We start from the raw sequence: 21,601 nt of genomic DNA on the forward strand, positions 1-21,601 counted from the left end.
TAAGTGTGACATAAAAAGTTTAAGGGCTGGTTTTAAAGACTAAGACAGGATTAAGCCATAGTTCAATTAAGACATTAAAGTAATTTTTATAAACATGCATTAGAATAACTATTCCTGGTGTGCATCTTGAGACAAAACAAGGGCACTGACATATTTCAAGATGAATTAGTGCAAGATTCCTCTGATTTAAACAGCTCAGACTTACATTTTAGTCTGGGACTAGGCTTTAGGGGTAAATAACATAAAACAATCAAAATTATGACATTAAACTTTTTGTAATAATTATGATTTTGTACCTCAAATGTATAATTTCTTACAACTTTTTCAGTTGTATATCATTTCAATTTTTCATCATAATTTTGACTTTTAACACAATTTTCTAATAAAATAACATGATAGTAACAATGATTTAACACAACCTTTAACCACCAAATCATCATCTACGTAAAGGCATTAATGCATTAACAAAACATGAGTAAATTAACATGATCCTTAGACAAACCATTAATCCATCGCATGCAACCTAACATAAAAATTTAGAATTTATCAGAGATAATAAATAGTGATAAATACAAAAATTACAGGACGACAAATGTCAAGCTGTAACTTTAGGCCTACTTAAGCATATAATGGCAATAAAGAGATTAGCCGATATGTTTTTAATAATCAATACTAATTTCACAAGACATGGATCCTGCAATAGCAGGGTGATTTGAGCCTGTGGGGAGGTTGAGCCACCCCTAGTTTTTAGGTAACCTTAACCAAAATTAATGATATGACCACAAATATATTAAGTTACCAATTTTACTCACCCTGTGATGGAGAGAGGCCCATGGAATAATTAGTAACTGCATAAGTTAAAAAAAACATTTTTTTGCTGTTCAGACTGATTTTTTATGTTCAGAGACTCATGCTTCCTGTGTCTGAAAAATTACAGACAATTCTAAAAAAATATTGTGTGTTTGTGCTTTATGAAGTTAATATGAGGTAATATGAGGCTATACTGTTAACATGACGTTAGTTCTAAACTGCTGGATCATACAAGTTTGTTAAAATGTTAGCAGTGGGGTAAGTTGAGCCAGTGGCTCACCCATTCTTAAGATTATGAAGTATGACTTTACTGTACTTCTAGATAATATTTAATTAATTTTACACCAAAGATTTCTGATTGTGTTCTTTGTTTTGAAAATTTTAACTGGGCCTTGTTTATTAAAACTGCCCATTGGTCGGCGCCGATAGCCTTGTGGTTAGTGAGCCGACAAATAGCGCAACTGTGCTTGCGGCGACCCGAGCTTGATTTCCGTCTCAAGGTCCTTTGTCGATCTGCTCCCCTCTCTCTGTCCAGTACTTTCCTATTATCTCTCTACTGTCCTGTCCATTAAAGCCACAAAAAAGCCCAGAAATATATAACTTAAAAAAACTGCCCACTGAAGTTATGTAATTGTATTTCCCTTTAACATTTAGAAGTGGGATGTTGAGAACTATTTGGCCAGTTCTGTAAGGTCAATTGTAGTGCTTCCTTCTTTTATTTAATTCTTCAATTTGAACTGTATTTTGCTCTAAAATGTTTTAATAATTTAACAAATGCCTTCAAAGTTGTGAACTGTATCTTTAAATAAAACAAAGTCTTCCATCCATTCATTCCATTATCCGTACTGCTTTGTGCTTAAAGGAGTTAGTGCCCTACCCAGCATCTTAAGCCACAGGCGGGGAAACAATGTAAGGATGGTCAATCCATCACAAGGCTCACACATAGATTTTAAGAAGTCATTTTTTTTAAATTTCTCTTCCTTTGATATAGCACGAGGTGAAAATATTTAGTTTTACTTCAGCATAATCAATAGCACAGCTTAACTCCGTGTGGCTCAACTTACCCCTCACTGGGGGCAAGTTGAGCCAAGAGACCACTTTTTCTTTTTTTTTTTTGGACATATTTTGAAAGCAGTTCATATTAGATCCAATGTGATTATTATTCCCAAGGATGCACCACATCCTGAAATGTATGTACATATTGAAGTTGGACCCATTATTGTCATGTGCTCACTTTAAACACCTGGCTCAACTCACCACGCTCTCCCCTATAATTATTCTGATCTGTTTGTCACACAAAGCTATGGTTTGGCTTCAGAAGATGTGGAATATAGTGTGTTAGCTGTATGGACCACTTTTATGGCACCTGCTTTCGAAGCTTGAAAAGGTCTCATTTTATGTTCCACATAAGACCATAGGTTTGGAAAAATGTAAAAGAAACTCAAGTGTCATTTTTTTTTCTCCTAGTCACAAGTGACTATCCTGCTTGTTCCGGAAACAGGTGTTACTTGATCGGAATATAACGTATGTTAGTTAGTCACTGTCCCTCAAATAGCCTTGATATAATGAAGGATTGAGCATGTCAGTTAAAACACACATACAGATTGAAGGGCCTCCCAAAGGTGGATCGCAGGGAAGGGCTGCTATTTTATACGCACCCGGACAAACCTGTTCTCTGTGCCCACTGATTGGCTCAATCATGCCGTTCTGTCCTGCTCGTCCGGTTTCGGCTAGACTGTTATACTGTTATTTTCCATCCCACAGTTTTATCCAGAGCATTCTGAGTTGTACACACACCTGGACTGTGACAACATGCTGGCTGTTCTCTTCATCCTGGGGATGCTTTGTCCCCTGAACTCTGCAGGTAGAAAACAATATTTTTACAGCTTCACATTACTACTGTTGCCTAATATTTGTTGTCAGCAAATAGTGTTTAAACATTTAATAAGAGTTTATTCTAAGGTTTTATTTATGATTTTCATTTTAGAAATACCAATTAAATTGCTGGATCCTACAAATGACGGTGTGGTGGCAAATGTATTCCCAAATGCTTTTCTGCTGAGGTGGCCTGACTGCACTCTTTACGGAAACAGGAGTGCTGGACTGGTGTACACGGAACTGCCAACGAATGATAACAGTATGCATAACTTTCATCCTGAATGTGGCTCACGTGTTGTTGTTTAGATCTTAAGCATTATGACTTGTGTGTCTTGCAGAAACACAGATTTTCACCGTTCCATCTTGTACTGCCAGTCTGCCAGGGCTCCTTCTGCAAAACCTCAAAAATGGAACAACATACATGTAAGTGTGTGTTTGTACGGGTTTATCTCACATATCAGCTTTTGATTTAAATCAAAGCTGGGATATGGTGTAGCTATACTCTAATAAACACCCTTATATTAATATGAAAACCTTTTAATCCATGGGAGTTCACTATAATGTCTACAGTCTGTGTGTGTGTGTGCGTGTGCATGTAACCAATTAAGCAAATCAAATCTCATCATTTGAAGGCTAAACAACAATTCTAATTGTCTTTCAGAATGGAGTACAAAATTGAAGGCACAAATCAGACAAGCGCAAACTTGACTGCGACGACTACCAACGGTAACAGTAATATATATATAGTCATTTTTAAGCATCTTGTAATATATGACGTAGGCCTACATGATACATGATTGTAATATATCTTGCCTTTCTTCCCAGCTCTTGCTTACGAGCAGATAGACAGTGGTCTTGAAAGGCGCAGCGGAGCCATGGTGGTCATCACCGTCATTCTGTCTCTGGCTATGGTGATTCTCCTCGTTGGCCTCATTATTAGCATCTTCTTCTCCTAGGCTGAACACAATGCACTTCAACAATATATATGCTGTCTGTTTCATTTCAAAATGAACTCAGACATATTTCAGATTCTTTGAGAGATGACTTTCTTTTACTTTAAGTCAATACAAATAACAATGTGTCTATATTGTAACAGGGAATTACACAAATGTATATATTTTAAAATTTCAAACTGAATTTTAAAAAATTGTGGTGTACTGCATTTCAAAATAAATTCCGTTCCTTAAATACGCAATTTGATGATTTTTTTTTTAACACATAAAGACGTTTCATCATAACTGGAAAGCAGATTTTAACAAAAAGACTGAAATGCATTCTCGGGAGAGGTGATTTTTTAATAAATGTCAGGTTGCCCTGGTGAAAAAAACAGCATATGCTGGTAGGTATGTTTTGATGCTGGAATGCTGGTTAGGTAGGTTTTGATGCTGGTTTAAGCTGGTCCTTTGCTGGTCTAAGCTGGTCCTTTGCTGGTTTATGCTAGTCATGTTGCTGGTCAAGGACCAGCATGAACCAGCAAAGGACCAGCTTAAACCAGCATCAAAACCTACCTAACCAGCATATGCTGTTTTTTTCACCAGGGTGGGGCAAGTTGTCACATGATTTGTTTTTAATACAGGTAATAAAATAAAATTTCTGTTGTTTGTTTGTTTATTATTTTTATTTATTTATAGTACTAAAAATAAAGGTAAGCTAATACTCAAATTTGTGCCATTAAAAAACATACATAGCGGTGCAATCTGCATGTGTTTAAAAAAATGTAGGCCTATTTTTCCTGGACAATAAATCCAATTATAGTCAAACGTACGTGCATACAGATAAACTGACTTTCAAAATAATAAATGAATAAATAAGTAAGTAATACTAAACAATAGTGATCAGTGAAAACTTGTTTGTAAGGTTTGAACACACCTGATTGCTAATAATGAAGCGTAATGATTTTCACCTGTTATAATGAACGATATCGCCACAGTTTGGGTCTTTATTTGATACCACGACCTCATTGTTTTCTAATAAAGGAGATACTGCGTTTTATTCACAAACATTTGCTGGTTATTCTTAGTCGAAAAAATGTATTTACAGCTTCAATCCAAAAGCAGATTCCTCGACCTTCATTTAACCAGCGGTTTACATGACTGGGACATGAACGAGGAAATCAAGTTGACGACGACGACTGATCAGTTTTACCACGGTAAAAGAATTTAGTGAGTAATCCACTCAAATATGCGAAACCGAGGTGTTTTCCAGTATGGCTGAGGTGTCGTGGTTTGGCAGATGATAAGCGGACTGACCAGTATCTGGCTCAATGGCACTACGCGAGAATCTCCAGAAGATCTTTACCAGCAGCAGCAGCGGCACACAGGAGCTACCAGCTGCCCCTCAGCAGCAGAGGTGTGTTCATACAACACTAGCCTGCTCATGACAGCACACTAATGGAGCTTTTGTATGCATTTAAATGTCTAATAAGAACTGCTATACAAGGTATTACGAGAAACCAGTGTAAAAAAAAAAAAAAAAAAAAAAAAATATATATATATATATATATATATATATATATATAACAAAAAGAGTTAGTCCTGAAAAATAATTATCATGCATAAAAATTAATGTTAGCTATGAAAAACACAACTGAATGTTGGAATGTTGTTTACTTCTGAAAATATATCATTTGTGACCCTGGACCACAAAACCAGTCTTAAGTCGCTGGGTTATGTTTGTAGCAATAGCCAAAAATACATTGCATGGGTCAAAATTACTGATTTTTGTTTTATGCCAAAAATCAGTAGGATATTAAGTGAAGATCGTGTTCCATGAAGATATTTTGTTAATTTCCTACTGTAAATATATAAAAACTTAATTTTTGATTAATAATATGCATTATTAAGAACTGTATCTGGACAACTTTAAAGGTGATTTTCTCAGTGTTTTGATTTTTTTTTTTTTTTGGCACCCTCAGATTCTAGATATTCAAATAGTTATATATCGACCAAATATTGTCCTATCCTAACAAACCATATATCAGTGGAAAGATTATTCATTCAGCTTTCAGATGATGTATGAATCTCAGTTTGGAAAAATTGACCCTTATGACTGGTTTTGTGGTCCAGGGTCACATTTGAAAAAAAATGAAAATGTTATTATTATTTTTGTAGTGTTGTTTATAAATGTCTAAAATAAATTTTAGATGTATTTATATATTTATAGATGACAGTAAATAATATCTCGTTATTTTCATGTGGGAAACCACAAATAATTTTACAAAATGAGATGCCTCAAACAATACAATACCACACAAATACATAACACTAACTAGCTGTGTACTGAGCATTTGTATGCATTTAAATGTCTAATAAGAACTGCTGTACAAGGTATTACGAGAAACCAGTGTACAAAAAAAAAAAAAAAATATATATATATATATATATATATATATATATATATATATATATATATATATATAATATACATATATACATATATACACTACCGTTCAAAAGTTTGGGGTCAGTAAGACTTGTAATAGTCTTTAAAGAAGTCTCTTATGCTCATCAAGGCTGCATTTATTTGATTAAAAATATAGAAAAAAAACAGTAATATTGCAAAATGTTTTTACAATATAAAATAATGTTTTTTATTTTAACATACTTTAAAATAGAATTTATTCCTGTGATGAAAAGCTGAATTTTTATCAGCTGTTACTCCAGTCTTAAGTGTCACATGATCCTTCAGAAATCATTCTAATATGCGGATTTATTATTAGAATGATCAATGTTGGATAATATCAACAGCTGTGCTGGCAAATATTTTTTGGAACCTGTGATTTTTTTTTTTTTTTTTTTTTTTTTTTTTTTTTTATATATATATATATATATATATATATATATATATAAAACAAACAAAAAAGTTAGTCCTGAAAAATAATTATCATGCATAAAAATTAATGTTAGTTATGAAAAACACAACTGAATGTTGTTTACTTGTGAAAATATATCATTTGAAAAACAATGAAAATGTTATGTATTATTTTTGTAGTGTTGTTTATAAATGTCTAAAATTAATTTCAGATGTATTTATAGATGACAATAAATAATATCTCGTTATTTTCATGTGGGAAACCGCAAATAATTTTACAAAATGAGATGCCTCAGACAATACAATACCACACAAATACGTAACATTAGTTGGGAAAAACTATTTTAAGAAATAATAAAATTAGTACTGAAAAATAAATTATTTTATTACAAGTATGTATTATGTTTGTTGTGTTATGTTTAAAATGTATAAAACAAATTATTTTACAGTGCCCTCCACAAATATTGGCACCCTTGGTAAATATGAGCAAAGGCAGCTGTGGAAATAAATCTGTACTGTTTATCCTTTTGATCTTTCGTTAAAACAAATCACAAAATTCTAATATTTCACTAAAGTAAAAAGATAAGTGGGGGGAGAATCTCATTATGAAATAAATGTTTTTGTCTAGTTCACATTGGCCACAATTATTGGCACCCAGTTATTGCAAAGTCCTTTTCCCAAGATAACAGCTCTGAATTTTCTCCTATAATCCCTGGTGAGTTTGGAGAACACCTAACAAGAAATGAACAGAAAATAAAAGTGAATAAATTAAATTATTTGTGTTTATAGATGACTGTTACGTGTTGTTTTTTTTTTTTTTTTAAGAGTTGGCAGGAGCAGGGGTAAATGGGGAAATAACATTTAAGTGTGTGTGTGTGTGTGTATGCAACAGTGCTGGGAGGCAAATAACGAGCAGGGGCAAACAATTAAACATTGATGAAACAAAAGAAAGAAGGTGGGAAGGGGGAGGTGCCAAATAAAAGAAATAAACAAAACAAAACACAGAATAAATGATATCTTGTTATTCTCATGCAAGAAACCACAAATAAATTTACGAAATGATCATTAAAAATACAAGATAATACATTTTGTTTGGAGCAGTTTTTTTATACTGTTTATTATGTTGTTGTTGTTGTTGTTGTTGTTCCCAGTACTGTTTGGATTACCAACAAGAAAAAAATCTATAGATATTTATACTCCTGTCCATTTTATTTTTAAAGTTATTATAGTCAGTTATTATGATTGATATGCATCATCATAATTATAAACGGACTGGTTTGTAGGATAAATATTTGTACAGTTTATTGCACTTTGCCTCACCCACTGGCTTCACTTCCGCAAAATAAGGTAAATAGTTCCTTATGTGATTATTCCATTAAAGTAGTATTAAATAGTACACAATGTATCCAAGTAAGACTCTAAAAATTCCAGATGTTTCTGTAGAATCGTATACGTTTATTATCTAAGATTTTTTATTTTTTATTTTTTTGATTGATTCCTTATTATAAAAGAATCTGGTGTATGTGCCTTTAAGATTTAAGAACAACTCCTTTTAACAGTTTCTTAAAGTCTTGTTACTGTGCCCTTCAAACTTAATCGTTTCTGTCTTTTAAAGAGCCTGAAATACAACCTAATCTGTGGCTGATGGTGAATCCCAGTTTAGCCTGCCCCATAAAGTACCCTAGTAATTACCCTAAAACCCCAACACCCCCAAAACCGTCACCGCAGTCAGCGTTGCCAAGAACGGCCACACCTGTTCAGGAACACCGTTTGCGCCCAGCGATACTGCCTGATGAGACCTGCCTGAATGAGTCAATGCACGACACCTCCCTCTCCAGCGAGTATCAGGTATGAGTAAAGCAACACTGCATACTTTGATTGTTTGTCACCCTGATATTACATCATATAAACTTGAAAAAATTATGTCTAGGAAAAAGACATAGATGATATCTAATGTAGTTGATCCATCTCCACTATGTCCCAGCTCACAGATGAAGATGACGCTTCCTCTGTAGATGTGCCTGTTTGTCGTAAGGTGAAGGGTGCACGGAAGGGGAGGACACCCAAAGCGACCACTCGCAAACTGGGTCTGACGCAGAACAGGAGGCTTCAGAGAGCCCTGCAGGACAGTATCAACCTGAAGAGCGGCGGGTGGCCTCGGCCTCCTGTTAACTACTGCATCCTCATCGCCATGGCCCTCAGCAGCAGTCGTAATGGCAGTCTCAACGTACAGCAGATCTATAACTTTACCAGGTCTCTATTATATACAGTTGAGGTCAAAAGTTTACATACACCTTGCAGAATATGCTAAATGTTAATTATTTAACCAAAATATAAGGGATCATACGAAATGCATGTTATTTTTTGTATTTAGTACTGACTTGAATAAGATACTTCACATAAGAGATGTTTACATGTAGTCCACAAGAGAAAATAATTGTTGAATTTATAAAAATTACCCTGTTCAAAAGTTTATGTACACTTGATTCTTAATACTGTGTTGTTACCTGAATGATCCGCAGCTGTGGTGTGTTTTTTATTTGGTGATGGTTGTTCATAAGTCCCTTGTTTGTCCTGAAATGGTAAAGTGCCTACTGTTCTTCAGAAAAATCCCACAAATTTTTGTGTATTTGAACCCTTTCTAACAATGACTATGATTTTGAGATCCATCTTTTTACATTGAGGACAACTGATGGACTCATATGCAACTATTACAGAAGGTTCAAACACTCACTGATGCTCCAGAAGGAAAAATGATGCGTTACGAGCCGGGGGTGAAATCTTTTAAATAGAAGATGTGTACATTTTTATTATTTTGCCTAAATATCATTTGTTTTCATTTGTTTTCGTACTGCCCTTCAGAAGCTACAGAAGATACCTGCATGTTTCCCAGAAAACAAAATAAGTTAAATTTACCCTGATCTTCAAATTCAGAAAGGTTTTTAATGCATTTTGTTTCCTTCTGAAGCATCAGTGAGCGTTTGAACCTTCTGTAATAGTTGCATATGAGTCCCTCAGTTTTCCTCGGTGTGAAAAGATGGATCTAAAAATCAAAGGGTTCAAATGCACAAAAATGCTGAAAAACCAAAGAATTTGTGGGATCTGAAGGATTTTTCTAAAGAACAGCAGGCAGTTTAACTGTTCAGGACAAATAAGGGACTCATGAACAACTATCACTAAACAAACAAACAAACACACAAAAAAACAGCTGTGGATCATTCAGGTAACAACACTGTATTAAGAATCAAGCGTAGGCAAACTTTTGAACAGGGCTGTTTTTATAAATTCAACTATTATTTTGCAATGTTGCCAAAGGATATCATTCATTTTTGGCTGCCCAAAGAACCATTGTTTGCCCTTAAAGAACAAGTTTTACAATAAAGCACAATTTATGGAATGGAAAGATTCCATGGATGGAAGTTTCCGTATGGACCAAAAATGCCCATAAAGAGGCTAAATTATTTTTATTTATTTATTTATTTATTTATTTATTTATTTATTTATTGATTGTTTGATTGATTTTCTTTTTCAGTATGTCTTCGCTCCCAAATTATGAAAGATTTGTTTCTCATTATTCCGTTTTCTGTCTTTCTAGAGAGCACTTCCCTTTTTTCCTAACAGCTCCAGATGGGTGGAAAAACACTATCCGCCATAATCTGTGTTTCAGCAACAGTTTTAAAAAGACCCCACAGCAGGTATCTGGAGATGGCAAGAGGAAGTCGTGTCTGTGGCACCTCACCATGGATGGCCGACAGAGACTGAGAGATGAGATTAATACACTCACGGGAGACTCCTTCAGAATGCTGAAGAGGAGCATGAACTATCCAGGTCAGGACTTGGATCTGAAAGGGGCTGAGTGGTGAGGTAAATGGCAAAATGAATTTGAACTGACATCACTCTCAATTGTGTCCATGTTACAGATATGATTCAAGCGCTGTTAGAGCTGTAATTCAACTTTGACTCCTAACAAATGACATCATCAAGCTGGAGAACCGGACCTGCTGTGCCTGAATTAATTTTTTTTTGTTTGTTTATGAACTTGTGAATGTTTGCACTTTTCTTGTTATTACTATTATTATTGTGTACCTTTTCTTTGTGTCTGTTTTTTTTTTTTTTTTTTTTTTCTTTCTTCATTGTCACATTGTGCCTTATAAAATAAACAAATGCATTTATGTGCTGTTGTAGTTTCTTTAAAGCAGCTGATAGCTAGAAACTAAATAAATAAAATAATAATAATAATAATAATAATTTCTTAAAGCATTAAAAAATCTAAATTAACTATACACATTCATCAATAATTGTTTGTAATGTGTTTTTTTTTTATTTATTTTATTTTATTTTTTTTTAAAGAAGACTTTTCTGCTCACAAAGCCTGCATTTATTTGATCCAAAGTACAGCAAAAACAGTCAAATTCTGAAATATTTTTACAATTTAAAAATAACTGTTTTCTGCTTGAATATATTTTAAGATGTTATTTATTTTTGTGATTTCAAAGCTGAATTTTAGCATCATTACTCCAGTCTTCAGTGTCATTCTAATATGCTGATTTGCTGTTTAAAAAAAAAAACCGCTACAGAAAATTCTAAAGGATCATGTGACACTGAAGACTGGAGTAATGATGCTGAAAATTTGGCTTTAATTACATGAATAATTTACTTTTTATAATAAATTTAAATAGAAACCAGTTAATTTAAATATTAAAAGTGTATATAAAAAACGATTGTTTTTGTTGTACTTTGGAATTTTTTTTAATTTTATTTTAATTTTTTTTTTAGTTTGTTTATTTTTGCTCACTAAGGCTTTATTCATTTGGTCCAAAAAAAAAAAAAAGTATCAGTTAAGTTTTCTCTGTGTAATATATACGTTTTCCAATTAAGCCAATGCAGGCAAAAGTGCTTTCCATGCAATATAATTTGGTTAAAACAGTAATATTGTGAATTTATTAACACGTTTTCGGTTTAAAAGTATTTTAAAATGCAATTAATTTGTGTGTTGACAAGGCTGTTTTTTTTTTTTGTTTTTTTTTTAAAGCATCATTACTCCAGTCTTCAGTGTCACATGATCCTTCAGAAATCATTATACTATTTTGATTTGGTGCTTAGTTATTATCAACTAACCTAGAACTAGGTACTTTGCTGCTTAATAGATTTGTGGAAACCATGATCATTTTTTTTTTTTTTAGGTTTCTTTGATGAATAAGAATTTCAAAAGAATAGTATTTTTGTCCTTGCAGATCAAAAGTATACATTGTTTAAAATCTTACCCCAAATATATTTAAAATTGATAAGAAATGAATCATGAGCACCAAATAAGACTTCTCAGATTTCTTTCTATCTCTCCGCTGTTTTGATTTATTTCCGTTGAGATTTAATAACAATGCAGGTTTATTCGAGAAGACAAAAAATCATCCCAATCGCAAGAGGGCGCTACTGCATTCTTGATATTTTATAACGTCACTATGTTTGGACAACATCACGTTTGCAGTCGCTAAAGAGACAAACACAAAACAGCCAAATGGGCGCGTTTTATTGCCCAATCTGCAGAAAAACAGATTTTTCTGGAAAAGGACACATTTATGGGAAAAGTCACCAGAGCAAACTTAAAGTAATTCTCGTCAAATTCATGGAGAAGGTAAGCCTGCTAACAAGACAACTAGCTAAATATGCTGCCAACAGCGGCTCAAAATACGCTTTGGCCACACATAATGTTTGCACTTCATTGGCTTACATATAAAATAATAACACATGCGAGGAAGTAACTTTTTGTGGTAGTGAGAACTGGAGGATGAGTCAATGTTTTATAAATGTTGTTAATGTCGCATACGTTTTGATTGTATAGGTTTTGTGTATACAAGTTACATTAGGCTGCCTATTTAGGCCAGGACACTTCTGTAAAAGATTTTTTCCTGTTTAAATAAAGGTTAAAAGAAATTTTGTGGATTTAAATTTATGAAGTCAGTTCAGATATACCTCAAACTAAGAACAAGTTCAGCTTATGGTTGACAACTAACTTTACAAAGCACAAAATGTCTCTTAATGTCATTGATAGTAAGTGTGTCTTGAGTGTTGAAATACTATTTGGTCTCATGACTTGTAATAAACGTATTTGCATCTCTGCATCTGCATGTTTTATAACATTTCTTCATATTATTACAGGTCAAAGAAGCACGGCGGACCATTAAAAATCCTCAGGTGGAGAAATACAGTCCTGATCATGATGAGAAGTTCTGGTGTTACTGCTGCGCGCTGGAGGTGCAGAAACACGTGACTGACAGTAACATCAGTGTGCTGTACGGAGGACTGCTGGAACACATGAGCACGTAAGATCACACATCAAAACCTGTGGAAAGTCATGCAGAGCTTGCAGTGAATTTACTGAGTACTTCTCGTTTCAGCCCAGAGCATCGGACAAACACACACAAGTTCTGGTGGGATAATAAAGCGGATCCCAAACTGCGAGACAAGTTTATCATAAAAGAAGAGGAAACTGAGAGGTTAGTGCTTGCTTGTTTGTGTTTGGGTACACGGATGTGTTCCAAACAACTTTTCTGTAGTACATTAGTACATTGTTCTACAGAGAAATAAATGACGAATGCTGTTTTTATAGATTCAAGACTGAGGTTTCCAAGGCTCTGGAACAGTTTGAAGAAAAAGAGGATGTGTTTATTAAACAGGTAAAGACTTTACAGGCACTTTCGATGTTAATGACTGTTGATTTAACCATATCTGAGCTACAAAACGTTTGTTCTCTTTCATCCTCAGCAAGCTGCAGTGATCCGATCCCAGGAGCAGCACAGACTGGAAGTCCTTCAGTCATTATCAGAGGTTTGTTTTCCTGGGATGCTCCAAACGTATCCATATCTCAGTACTTGTTTGTTTGGTGAAAACATTATTGGAAATGCTACAGTAATTAGCCTTTAAAAAAAGCATGCATTTATCAAAGTAATTCCTTTGATGGGAAAATGATGTTAAAAAGATATGGAGCATTACTGTTGACTTTCCTGAATCAAACTTAGCCTGATCCAGAACTGGTACAACCTGCTGAAGTGGACCAGCACAACAATAAACACATAGCCAGGTAAAAACAGAAATTGTGTTTAAATGCTGCTTTAGTGTCATGAGAAGATCAGAATGTGTTTTCTTTATATTGTCTGAAACTTAACAGAGTTTGTAATGTCTAAAGCATTAGTTTTGATGTTTGATAAGTAGTTCCCACAGTCGCTCTTATGAAATGGATGCACGACCCGGACCGAGCCATGAGGATTTCGCCTCACACAGTCAGTGGAATGAACCAGGACTCGGCTTAACTTTCATTGGTTACCAGGTAATCTTTCTTACACAGTGTGTATATATATGCAACAATGATGGACTAGGTTAATAAACAAGGTCAGGGATCATTTAGGTTTGCTGCTTCTATTTGCAGGACTCATCCAGCAGTGGAAATGTTCATACTGGTGAGTAAAATATGTTTAGTTTGGGTTAGAGTTTATTCTTTGAGATACTGAGCAGGTTGTGTTAAATTGTAGGAGCTGTACCGCCATGGCTACTGGACGAGCCTGATGAAGCCACAGGCACTGGACAGCAGGAAATGGGCCCCTCACTTCAGGAGTTCCTCAAACACAGTATGTACTTCACTCTCATTCTCACACGCCCTGTATAAAACACTTAAAGGTATAGTTCATTCAAAAAAGAAAATTCTATCATTTACACACTCTATATGACTGACATTCTTCTGCAGGACAAGATATTTTGAAGAATGCTGGTAGTCAAAAGTTTCAGTTCCCACTGACTAGACAAAATTGTATGTCCCAATGTAAAAAAAAAAAAAAAAAAAATGGGGACTGAAACTGTTTGGTTACCAACATTCTTCAAAATATCTTTTTTCACGTTCCACAGAAGAAACTAAGATGTACAGGTGTGGAATGACATGAGGATCTGTAGATGATTAAATGTTCTTTTTGGGTGAACAACCCATTTCTATTTTATTTATTTATATATTTTTACAGTCACATCACATTAGTTCACTTCCAGAATAAAAATTTCCTGATAATTTACTCACCCCCATGTCATTTGACATGTTCATGTCTTTCATTCTTCAGTTGAAAAGAGAGGTTTTTGTGGAAAACATTCCAGGATTTTTCTCCATATAGTGGACTTCAGTGGGGGCCAATGAGATAAAAGCCCAAATTGCAGTTTCAGAGCAGCTTCTAAGGGCTTCTACAGGATCCCAGCCAAGGAATAAGGGTTTTATCTAGCAATAAGACTTATTTTTACGATTGCTCATTTTCTAAATTTAAAAAAATTAGATACTTTTTAACCACAAATGCTCGTCTTGCACTAGCTTGACCTCACACATTACTTAATTGTGTTGGAAAGGTCATGTGTGATGTAGGTGGAAGTACCGACCCAGTGTTGACAAAGCGAATGTGCAAAGAAAGTCAAATGCCCTTTACAAAAAAAGGTAAAACAACTTCTGACAATTTTAAAGTTGGAGGAGAAAATGATCTGAGTTTTTGAGTTTTTCACCTTCCCCTACCTTTTTTGAACAAACTGCACAGAAAAAGAACTAACCACGCGTGACCTTTCCAATTGTGATTATGTAATGCGTGAAGATGCGTTTGTGGTTAAAAAGTATATAAATGTTTATTTCATGTGTTTTTTTTTGTTTTTTTTTTTAAATGACTGATCGTTTCGCTAGATAAGACCCTTATTACTCATCTGGGATCGTGTAGAGCCCTTTGAAGTTGCACTGAAACTGCAATTTGAACCTTCAACCTGTTTATCCCCATTGAATTCCATGGAATGGAATCCTGGAATGTTTTCCTCATAAACCTTTATCTCTTTTCGACTGAAGAAAAAAAGACGTGAACATCTTGGATGACATGAGGGTGTGTAAATTATCAGGAAATTTTTGTTCTGGAAGTAAACTAATCCTGTAAGTTGCATGTTCAGTTCAATAAGTGGCATCCAGTAGTCATCTTTAATTTTTCTTTTTCTTTTTTTTTTAACAAAAGTGGTATTAACTATTTATATTTTAATAAAATTTTCTATTTATGTTTATATATATATGAAACCTTCCACAGTCATCAACCATTTTCCTCTTATGTTTTTGCCCATTTTTATTAGGGGCCAAGCACCGAAGGTGCGAAGGCACCTATTGTATCTGTTGGCGTTCTTATTCTTCTTCTTCGTCCGTTTTTTCCACTCAAGTGTATGGCAGCTCATAGAACCATTTGTGGGAAAGTTGTGAAATTTGGAAAACAGATAGAGGACAGTCCCAACATTAAACAACCATAGCAAATTTGGACTCTTAAACTCTCTAGTGCCACCACTTGTCCAAAGTTTCAATCATTTTATGCTAATAACTTTTGAACCGTAAGGCACAGATGGAAAATTTTCCTCCGAATTCTTGGCTCATGCCAAGTCGAATGAAATTCGAAAATCTTTGAAAATCCCTACTTTTTCGAACTTGTCCTAGGTGGTTTGTCTGATTTTCACCAAAATTGGCTCTGATCATCTTCAGACCATGCTGGCAAAAAGTTATGGAATTCCAATTGATTAGTCAAAGCATTCTCAAATAACGCACAAACGAATTCTACAAAAAGCACGCAAAAATGAATGTAAGGTTATATCTCTGCAATGGTTTGGCGTATTGAGACCAAACTTGGTGTGTGTTATAACAGGCATGACCTGAGGTTTCCTGCAGTGTTTCAGCACAGTGCCACCTAGTGGTCAACAGATATGAAAAATGGCTATTTTTGCTTATAACTTCTGAATGCTTCAGCCAAAAATCACAAAGCATGCAGATTCAAACCATAATTTTTCCATGTTAGCCATTTTGGGTGTCAGCCATATTGCATTTTAATTAATTAATTTTAATTTTTTGTAATGAAATTTACAAAAATGCTAATAACTTATGATTGGATTAGCCTATTGTAATAAACTAAAAATATTCTTTGGGTCATGCTGACAACATACATACCAATTATACATAGATAGCCCAACTTCCTTTTCTACCATTTTGGTGTACAAAACTTACTTGTTCAAACTCCTCCTAGGCCGTTGGTCTGATTTCACCAAATTTGACTCAAATCATCTTCAGACTGTGTTTACACAAAGTTATGGATTTTGTGTCGATAGACAAAACTGTTTTCATACAGCGCCATTACAAATTTGAGCGCCATTACTGTTTTCATACAGCGCCATTACAAAGTCATTTGAAAAATGACTCTGAGGCTGTATGTCTGTAAAGCTTTGACATAATGACACCAAACTTTGTGTGTCATTGTCGCCTCACACAGAACACATTGCATCAGTTTGAAAACAGCACCACCTATTGGTCAAAAGGGATAACCCATTAAATTATATGATTAGTTGTTGTATTTATGATTTTTCATCCATTTCAACTGATATCATCCTAAAATGGCTTTAATTAGTTGTAGTCAGTCTGTTGCTCCTTGCCAAGCTTAGCTTCTCATTCTGCCTCTTTTGTGCTTGGCCCCACAATTGCTGCTTGCAGCTATATTTTTATTTGTGTTTCTTTTAAGGTGTATCTTAGTTTGATCTTACTATTTATATTTTTAATGCACAGTCTAAGAAGTTAGCCAGGTTTACATTTCATTCCAAGTCGTATCCTATATATAAAAATGTGCATGTTCCAATAATGTATCTTGAATTTTGAATTACAGAAGAGCAAGAGAAGCTCAAGAAGCTTCCGCCCAACCGTGTGGGTGCGAACTTTGACCACAGCTCACATACTGACGCCAACTGGCTGCCATCTTTTGGACGTGTGTGGAATAGTGGCAGGCGCTGGCAGTCTAGGTGAGCTCTAACTACTTCACAATAGCTGTTTCATTGCGGGGTTTTTAATAATAGATCGTTGTGTCCTTTAAAGGGATAGTTACCCAAAAATGAAAATTTTGTCAAATTACTCACCCTTGTGTCATTCCAAACCAAAACCTTCATTAATCTTTGGAAGACAAATTAAGATATTTTTGATGAAATCCAAGAGCTTTCTGACTCTGCATAGACAGCAACACAACTACCTTGTTCAAGTACCAGAAAGGTAGTAAAGACATTAATAAAATAGTCCATGTGGCATCAGTGCTTTAGCCTTATTTTTATGAATCTACAAAAATACTTTTTTGTACAAAATACTTTATTTAACAATTTCTTCTCTTCACTGTCAGTCTTCGATATGAGATTACAAGAGCGCCTTTCTGGGCCTTGAACGTTTCAGTTGCATTGGTGTCTATGCAGGGTCAAAAAGCTTTTGAATTTCATCATAAAGATCTTAATTTGTGTTCTAAAGATGAATGAAGGTCTTACAGGTTTGGAATGACATAAGAGTGAGCAATTAATGACACAATTTTCATTTTTGGGTGAACTCACCCTTGATGTAAATGTTCAGTACAAAATTGCTTTTGTAAACAATATTTCTATAAAAGAATTAGTTTTTTTTTTTTTTTTTTTTTTTTATGGATAGCAGTATATATTATTGACACTCTTTTCCCTCCTCAGACGTCAGTTCAGAGAAGAGGAGGCAAAAACCAAGGGAAAGAGGAAGTGGGAAGATGATGGGAAAGCAACAAAGAAGCAAAAAGACCTCAGTAATGGAGCGTTATGAAATGGATGCCCCAGATACACTGGGAGTAGCTGAAAGATGGCATATTGGTTTTCTCATATTGAGAATTACTATTTCTTATTAGATGTTTGTTTCAGCTTGTGCATTTCTGAAACAATTAGGAAGAATTTGTACAAGAAATCAGCATTTGTGTTTCCAGTTTATTGAATACATTTTTGCTACAGATGTTGTGTAATTTCCTTTTTTGGTCATAAATCCAAAACAAAATATCCTTCCCACTCTCCTCAAAAAGGTAAATGTGATAAAATGAAGACACAATGTGCAATATCCTCTTTCCATTTTGAACAAATACATCAGTTCAGTCAAATTTAATAGAATCTCGTCTATTAGAGCTATTTCATGTTCTCAACGGAAAGCCAAGACCATATTAATGTTCAATAATATAATAAAATACCTCAAACGTCTAGACAGAATAATAAAAATACAGATTACATTAATATTAAAGGATACCTTGCAGTCTTTTATTTTTCTTCTTTTTTAGTAGTTTCTGTTAAAATAATACATGACTGAACGCTTTAGAACGCAAAAGAAGAAAAAAAAAAAAAGGGTCTCTGTAAGAGATGCAGTGTTGGTCATAATTGTACAATACATTACATTTAAAATGGACCGTTAAGGGTCTTCATCAAGTTCCTGCATTGAAGCTTCTTTCTATTTAACTTCATTCTCCAAACCAAGAAAATCCGAAAGACGGATCAGGCCGAGCTGCCTGAAACGCGTCGCGTCAGCTCGACCCGACGACATTGCGAAAGGTCCGGTTTTCCCGTGGCCGTGAGCCAGAGAAAACGCTTTCAGTAGCTTCATTAAATAGCATGTGGTTTATTAAGAGAGGAGGAATGAGGAGAGACACCACCACAATCATCAGCCCATCCTCAGACCCATTACCCTACTAGTATCATTTGCCTTCATCATCAGTCAGCAAACATCGCCAGTTCCTCTTCAAGACGTCTCATTTTAGGCTCACGTGATAATTAATATTCTCTGCACATCTATTAACGTGCTCTAGCAGTACAGGATTTCAATCAGAAGTTTATCACAACTTACCGTCGATGTCAAATGTGGTTTCTACATTGTAAAATCACATATACCGCACGCCGTATCAAAACAGATGTCAGGCGTTTGGTTTATGTGAATATCTGTCTGTTTGACATCATTATGCCAGTCAGGTCAAAGATCATGTGACCACTCATGCTGTACTTTCATTGGCTAATATTGACTAGTGTCATCCAATCAAACTTCATGAAAAAATATCATGCACCTGGGGAAGTTTTATAGATCCACGCTTGAGTTTACCCTCAAATCACATGGTTTTGACAGTGACGGAGGTCTGCTGAAGGAATGATGTGTCTTCTGTCCTCTGAATGCAGATGGTAAAACGTCCGTATATGGCAAACTTTCTCAAAGTACCATGACCATGCTGGTGTGCAGATGGACAGAGATTTGGAGTGAGTGATTGGGGTCGTCCTGTAGTGTGGTGTGAACAGAAACTCCAGATCTGCTGTCCATTCTGACTGTCTCTGTCCATGCATGAGCGCTGGTAGAGGAGGAGCAGGACTGGAGCAGCCCAGTGTCTCTGTGTCTCCTCCCATCTCAATAAACAGAAAAAGAGCTCTGCTTCACTAACTTTTATCTGAAAGAAGGATAAATGAGAAACAAAATAAGAGAAGTTGAGAAGTCAGTTACAACATGAGGTGCGTTCATCTCAACAATTACAAAGATATGATTAAAGGCATCATGACATGAGAAATCAAATTTGCATTGATCTTTGTACCAATTAAACATCCTGCAAGTTCTATAGCTTAACATGTCCTCCTCATTACAAACAAAGCATTTATTTAATCAAGCTCCAAAAACAGCTTGTTTGGATCTGAGGTGCAAGGTGACATCTTCTGGGCACAAACATTTGCATAAACACCGCCCCCAGAGCAAGGCATCGACGAATAGTCATCTTCTCACCATAGGCCCCGCCCACTTATCACTTGAATGAGCTGAATGCGAGTGTGGTGCCGTGTCAAAAGCAAATAGAAACTACAATGACTTCCACAAACTGGACACAGTACACACATGCGTGTTCGGTTTGACACAGTCCATGTGCTCGAGTCTGTTATCCGTAGGACAGATGGAGTGAAAGAACGTTTTGCTTTGACACATTTGGTTTAAACAGCTCGTTCACGTCTTTTGAATAGATATCAGAAGGACCCCAGTGTAAAGAACAAGTAGATAGCTTTTTTTTTTTTAAATGCATGCCGGATCATGTCTGAGGACTGTTTGGAGGAGTTTGTTTGTAATCGAGACACAGTGTCACGGAGAATTCACAAAGAAACATTTGTTGAAAGATGAAGCGGTACTAGATCTGACTGCAGCTGCATCACAAATGGTAAGTAAATTACTTCATAATGCTTTGTCTGGAAATTACAGTTTCTTTTGATCATGTTTTCAGTACAATCACATGCAGTAGTGAGTGGGCAATGATACTGTTTCTTGTGCAATGACATTAGCCAATCATAAGTGGCCAATTACTAAGAAGCCTTAAAGGACACAACCATTAAACCAGCTCGTTTTAGATGTTCAGAATGAGGGTTGAAAATAATAATTTTCCCTTTTTTTTTTTTTTTTTTTTTTTTTTGGTGTGCAAAAACTTAAGTAACGTACTCAAGGAACATTAAAATAATAATAATAATAATAAAAAAATTGATGGTGCTATTAATTGAACCGTAATGAGAAGGTTTTCGCACTGACATGTACAAACTGGGAAATTCCACTCATAATTATGACTTGGTGTTGATATTCATGTGCATTTAACTCGTAAGTATAATTGTTCCGACTAAATTCGATAGGCACCAAATGAAATGAAAGCTCTTTTAGGGCATCTATAAATGCAGCACAGTACACCAAACCATTAACAGGAAGTACAAAAGATGCGCTACCTTTGTTTTCCTCTGTGTCAGTAGCCGTTTCCTCTGATAGCCTTTGGCGTAGCTGGTTATACTTAATTTCCGTATCCTGAAAAACAGATTATTTCACATTTGTGTAAATAAGCAAACCAAACAGGCACAAATCTATATTTATTTATTTAATATTATAACTTTTTTATTTCTAAAAATAATTTGTTAACATGCAGTGGTGCAAAAAATTATTTGGATACTTAAGTTGGATACTTAAGTTTTTTTGTTTTTTTTAACTTCTAATTCCAAGGCTGCCTTTATATTTTAGGAGGATCTTTATAAGAGAATATAATGATACAGTTTAATTACTGAAGACAAATAAGCATGATATTGTATAGAAAATTTTACATTTGACTTTTTTTGTACTCTAACAGTCAAAAGTGTTTTCTGGCCTATATATACAGTAATTACAGCATATACTTTTACAGAACATTATAGTCAGAATATTTGTTTTTTTGTACTTATACATACTAACACATTTTAAATTCTAATGTGTTTAGCATTTTTTTCAATTCAT

At 34.8% G+C, this 21,601-nt stretch overlaps 4 protein-coding genes across 10 annotated transcripts in view; 3 read left to right on the plus strand and 1 right to left on the minus strand.

Annotated features, from left to right (window-relative positions):
- The first annotated feature begins 2,526 nt into the window (after positions 1-2,526).
- Positions 2,527-3,870, plus strand: zgc:194948 (uncharacterized protein LOC796981 homolog). Its single transcript, XM_051110797.1, has 5 exons — positions 2,527-2,674; positions 2,798-2,947; positions 3,027-3,111; positions 3,350-3,414; positions 3,514-3,870. Exons 1-5 carry the CDS (start codon positions 2,623-2,625, stop codon positions 3,642-3,644), a joined length of 483 nt encoding a protein of 160 aa, XP_050966754.1. The 5' UTR covers positions 2,527-2,622; the 3' UTR covers positions 3,645-3,870.
- Positions 3,871-4,606: 736 nt separating this feature from the next.
- foxr1 (forkhead box R1) lies at positions 4,607-10,670 on the plus strand. Its single transcript, XM_051110567.1, has 6 exons — positions 4,607-4,837; positions 4,921-5,037; positions 8,114-8,346; positions 8,483-8,751; positions 10,094-10,326; positions 10,419-10,670. Exons 1-6 carry the CDS (start codon positions 4,717-4,719, stop codon positions 10,445-10,447), a joined length of 1,002 nt encoding a protein of 333 aa, XP_050966524.1. The 5' UTR covers positions 4,607-4,716; the 3' UTR covers positions 10,448-10,670.
- Positions 10,671-11,956: 1,286 nt separating this feature from the next.
- cenatac (centrosomal AT-AC splicing factor) lies at positions 11,957-18,307 on the plus strand. The gene is made up of 11 exons (XM_051109355.1): positions 11,957-12,130; positions 12,655-12,818; positions 12,894-12,992; positions 13,106-13,172; positions 13,261-13,323; positions 13,515-13,576; positions 13,708-13,822; positions 13,922-13,952; positions 14,025-14,120; positions 17,187-17,319; positions 18,019-18,307. The coding sequence occupies exons 1-11, from the start codon at positions 12,014-12,016 to the stop codon at positions 18,122-18,124; spliced, it is 1,053 nt and encodes a 350-aa protein (XP_050965312.1). The 5' UTR covers positions 11,957-12,013; the 3' UTR covers positions 18,125-18,307.
- A 367-nt stretch (positions 18,308-18,674) lies between these two features.
- Positions 18,675-21,601, minus strand: part of arhgef12b (Rho guanine nucleotide exchange factor (GEF) 12b) — a 98,572-nt gene continuing 95,645 nt past the window's right edge. For all 7 annotated transcript variants that reach the window (XM_051109352.1, XM_051109351.1, XM_051109354.1 and 4 more), the window contains 2 exons: positions 21,067-21,142; positions 18,675-19,769 (listed from right to left, as the gene is read on the minus strand). In XM_051109352.1, the coding sequence (XP_050965309.1) occupies positions 19,759-19,769; positions 21,067-21,142 (87 nt within the window). In that variant the 3' untranslated portion in view covers positions 18,675-19,758. The remainder of the gene's footprint in view (positions 19,770-21,066; positions 21,143-21,601) is intronic.

This window comes from Labeo rohita, chromosome 5 (assembly GCF_022985175.1).
Source record: "Labeo rohita strain BAU-BD-2019 chromosome 5, IGBB_LRoh.1.0, whole genome shotgun sequence".
In the NCBI taxonomy this organism is placed as follows: Eukaryota; Metazoa; Chordata; class Actinopteri; order Cypriniformes; family Cyprinidae; genus Labeo; species Labeo rohita.

Bases quoted from the DNA above. Each gene is read 5' to 3' on its own strand.
- zgc:194948 (XM_051110797.1), top strand. From the start codon at position 2,623: ATGCTGGCTGTTCTCTTCATCCTGGGGATGCTTTGTCCCCTGAACTCT. The intron at 2,675-2,797 runs GTAGAAAACAAT...TTTTCATTTTAG, and splicing joins TTGTCCCCTGAACTCTGCAG to AAATACCAATTAAATTGCTG. The intron at 3,112-3,349 runs GTAAGTGTGTGT...ATTGTCTTTCAG, and splicing joins AAAAATGGAACAACATACAT to AATGGAGTACAAAATTGAAG.
- foxr1 (XM_051110567.1), top strand. From the start codon at position 4,717: ATGTATTTACAGCTTCAATCCAAAAGCAGATTCCTCGACCTTCATTTA. The intron at 4,838-4,920 runs GTAAAAGAATTT...GTGGTTTGGCAG, and splicing joins GACTGATCAGTTTTACCACG to ATGATAAGCGGACTGACCAG. The intron at 5,038-8,113 runs GTGTGTTCATAC...TGTCTTTTAAAG, and splicing joins GCTGCCCCTCAGCAGCAGAG to AGCCTGAAATACAACCTAAT.
- cenatac (XM_051109355.1), top strand. From the start codon at position 12,014: ATGGGCGCGTTTTATTGCCCAATCTGCAGAAAAACAGATTTTTCTGGA. The intron at 12,993-13,105 runs GTTAGTGCTTGC...CTGTTTTTATAG, and splicing joins AAAGAAGAGGAAACTGAGAG to ATTCAAGACTGAGGTTTCCA. The intron at 13,577-13,707 runs GTAAAAACAGAA...TTTGATAAGTAG, and splicing joins AACAATAAACACATAGCCAG to TTCCCACAGTCGCTCTTATG.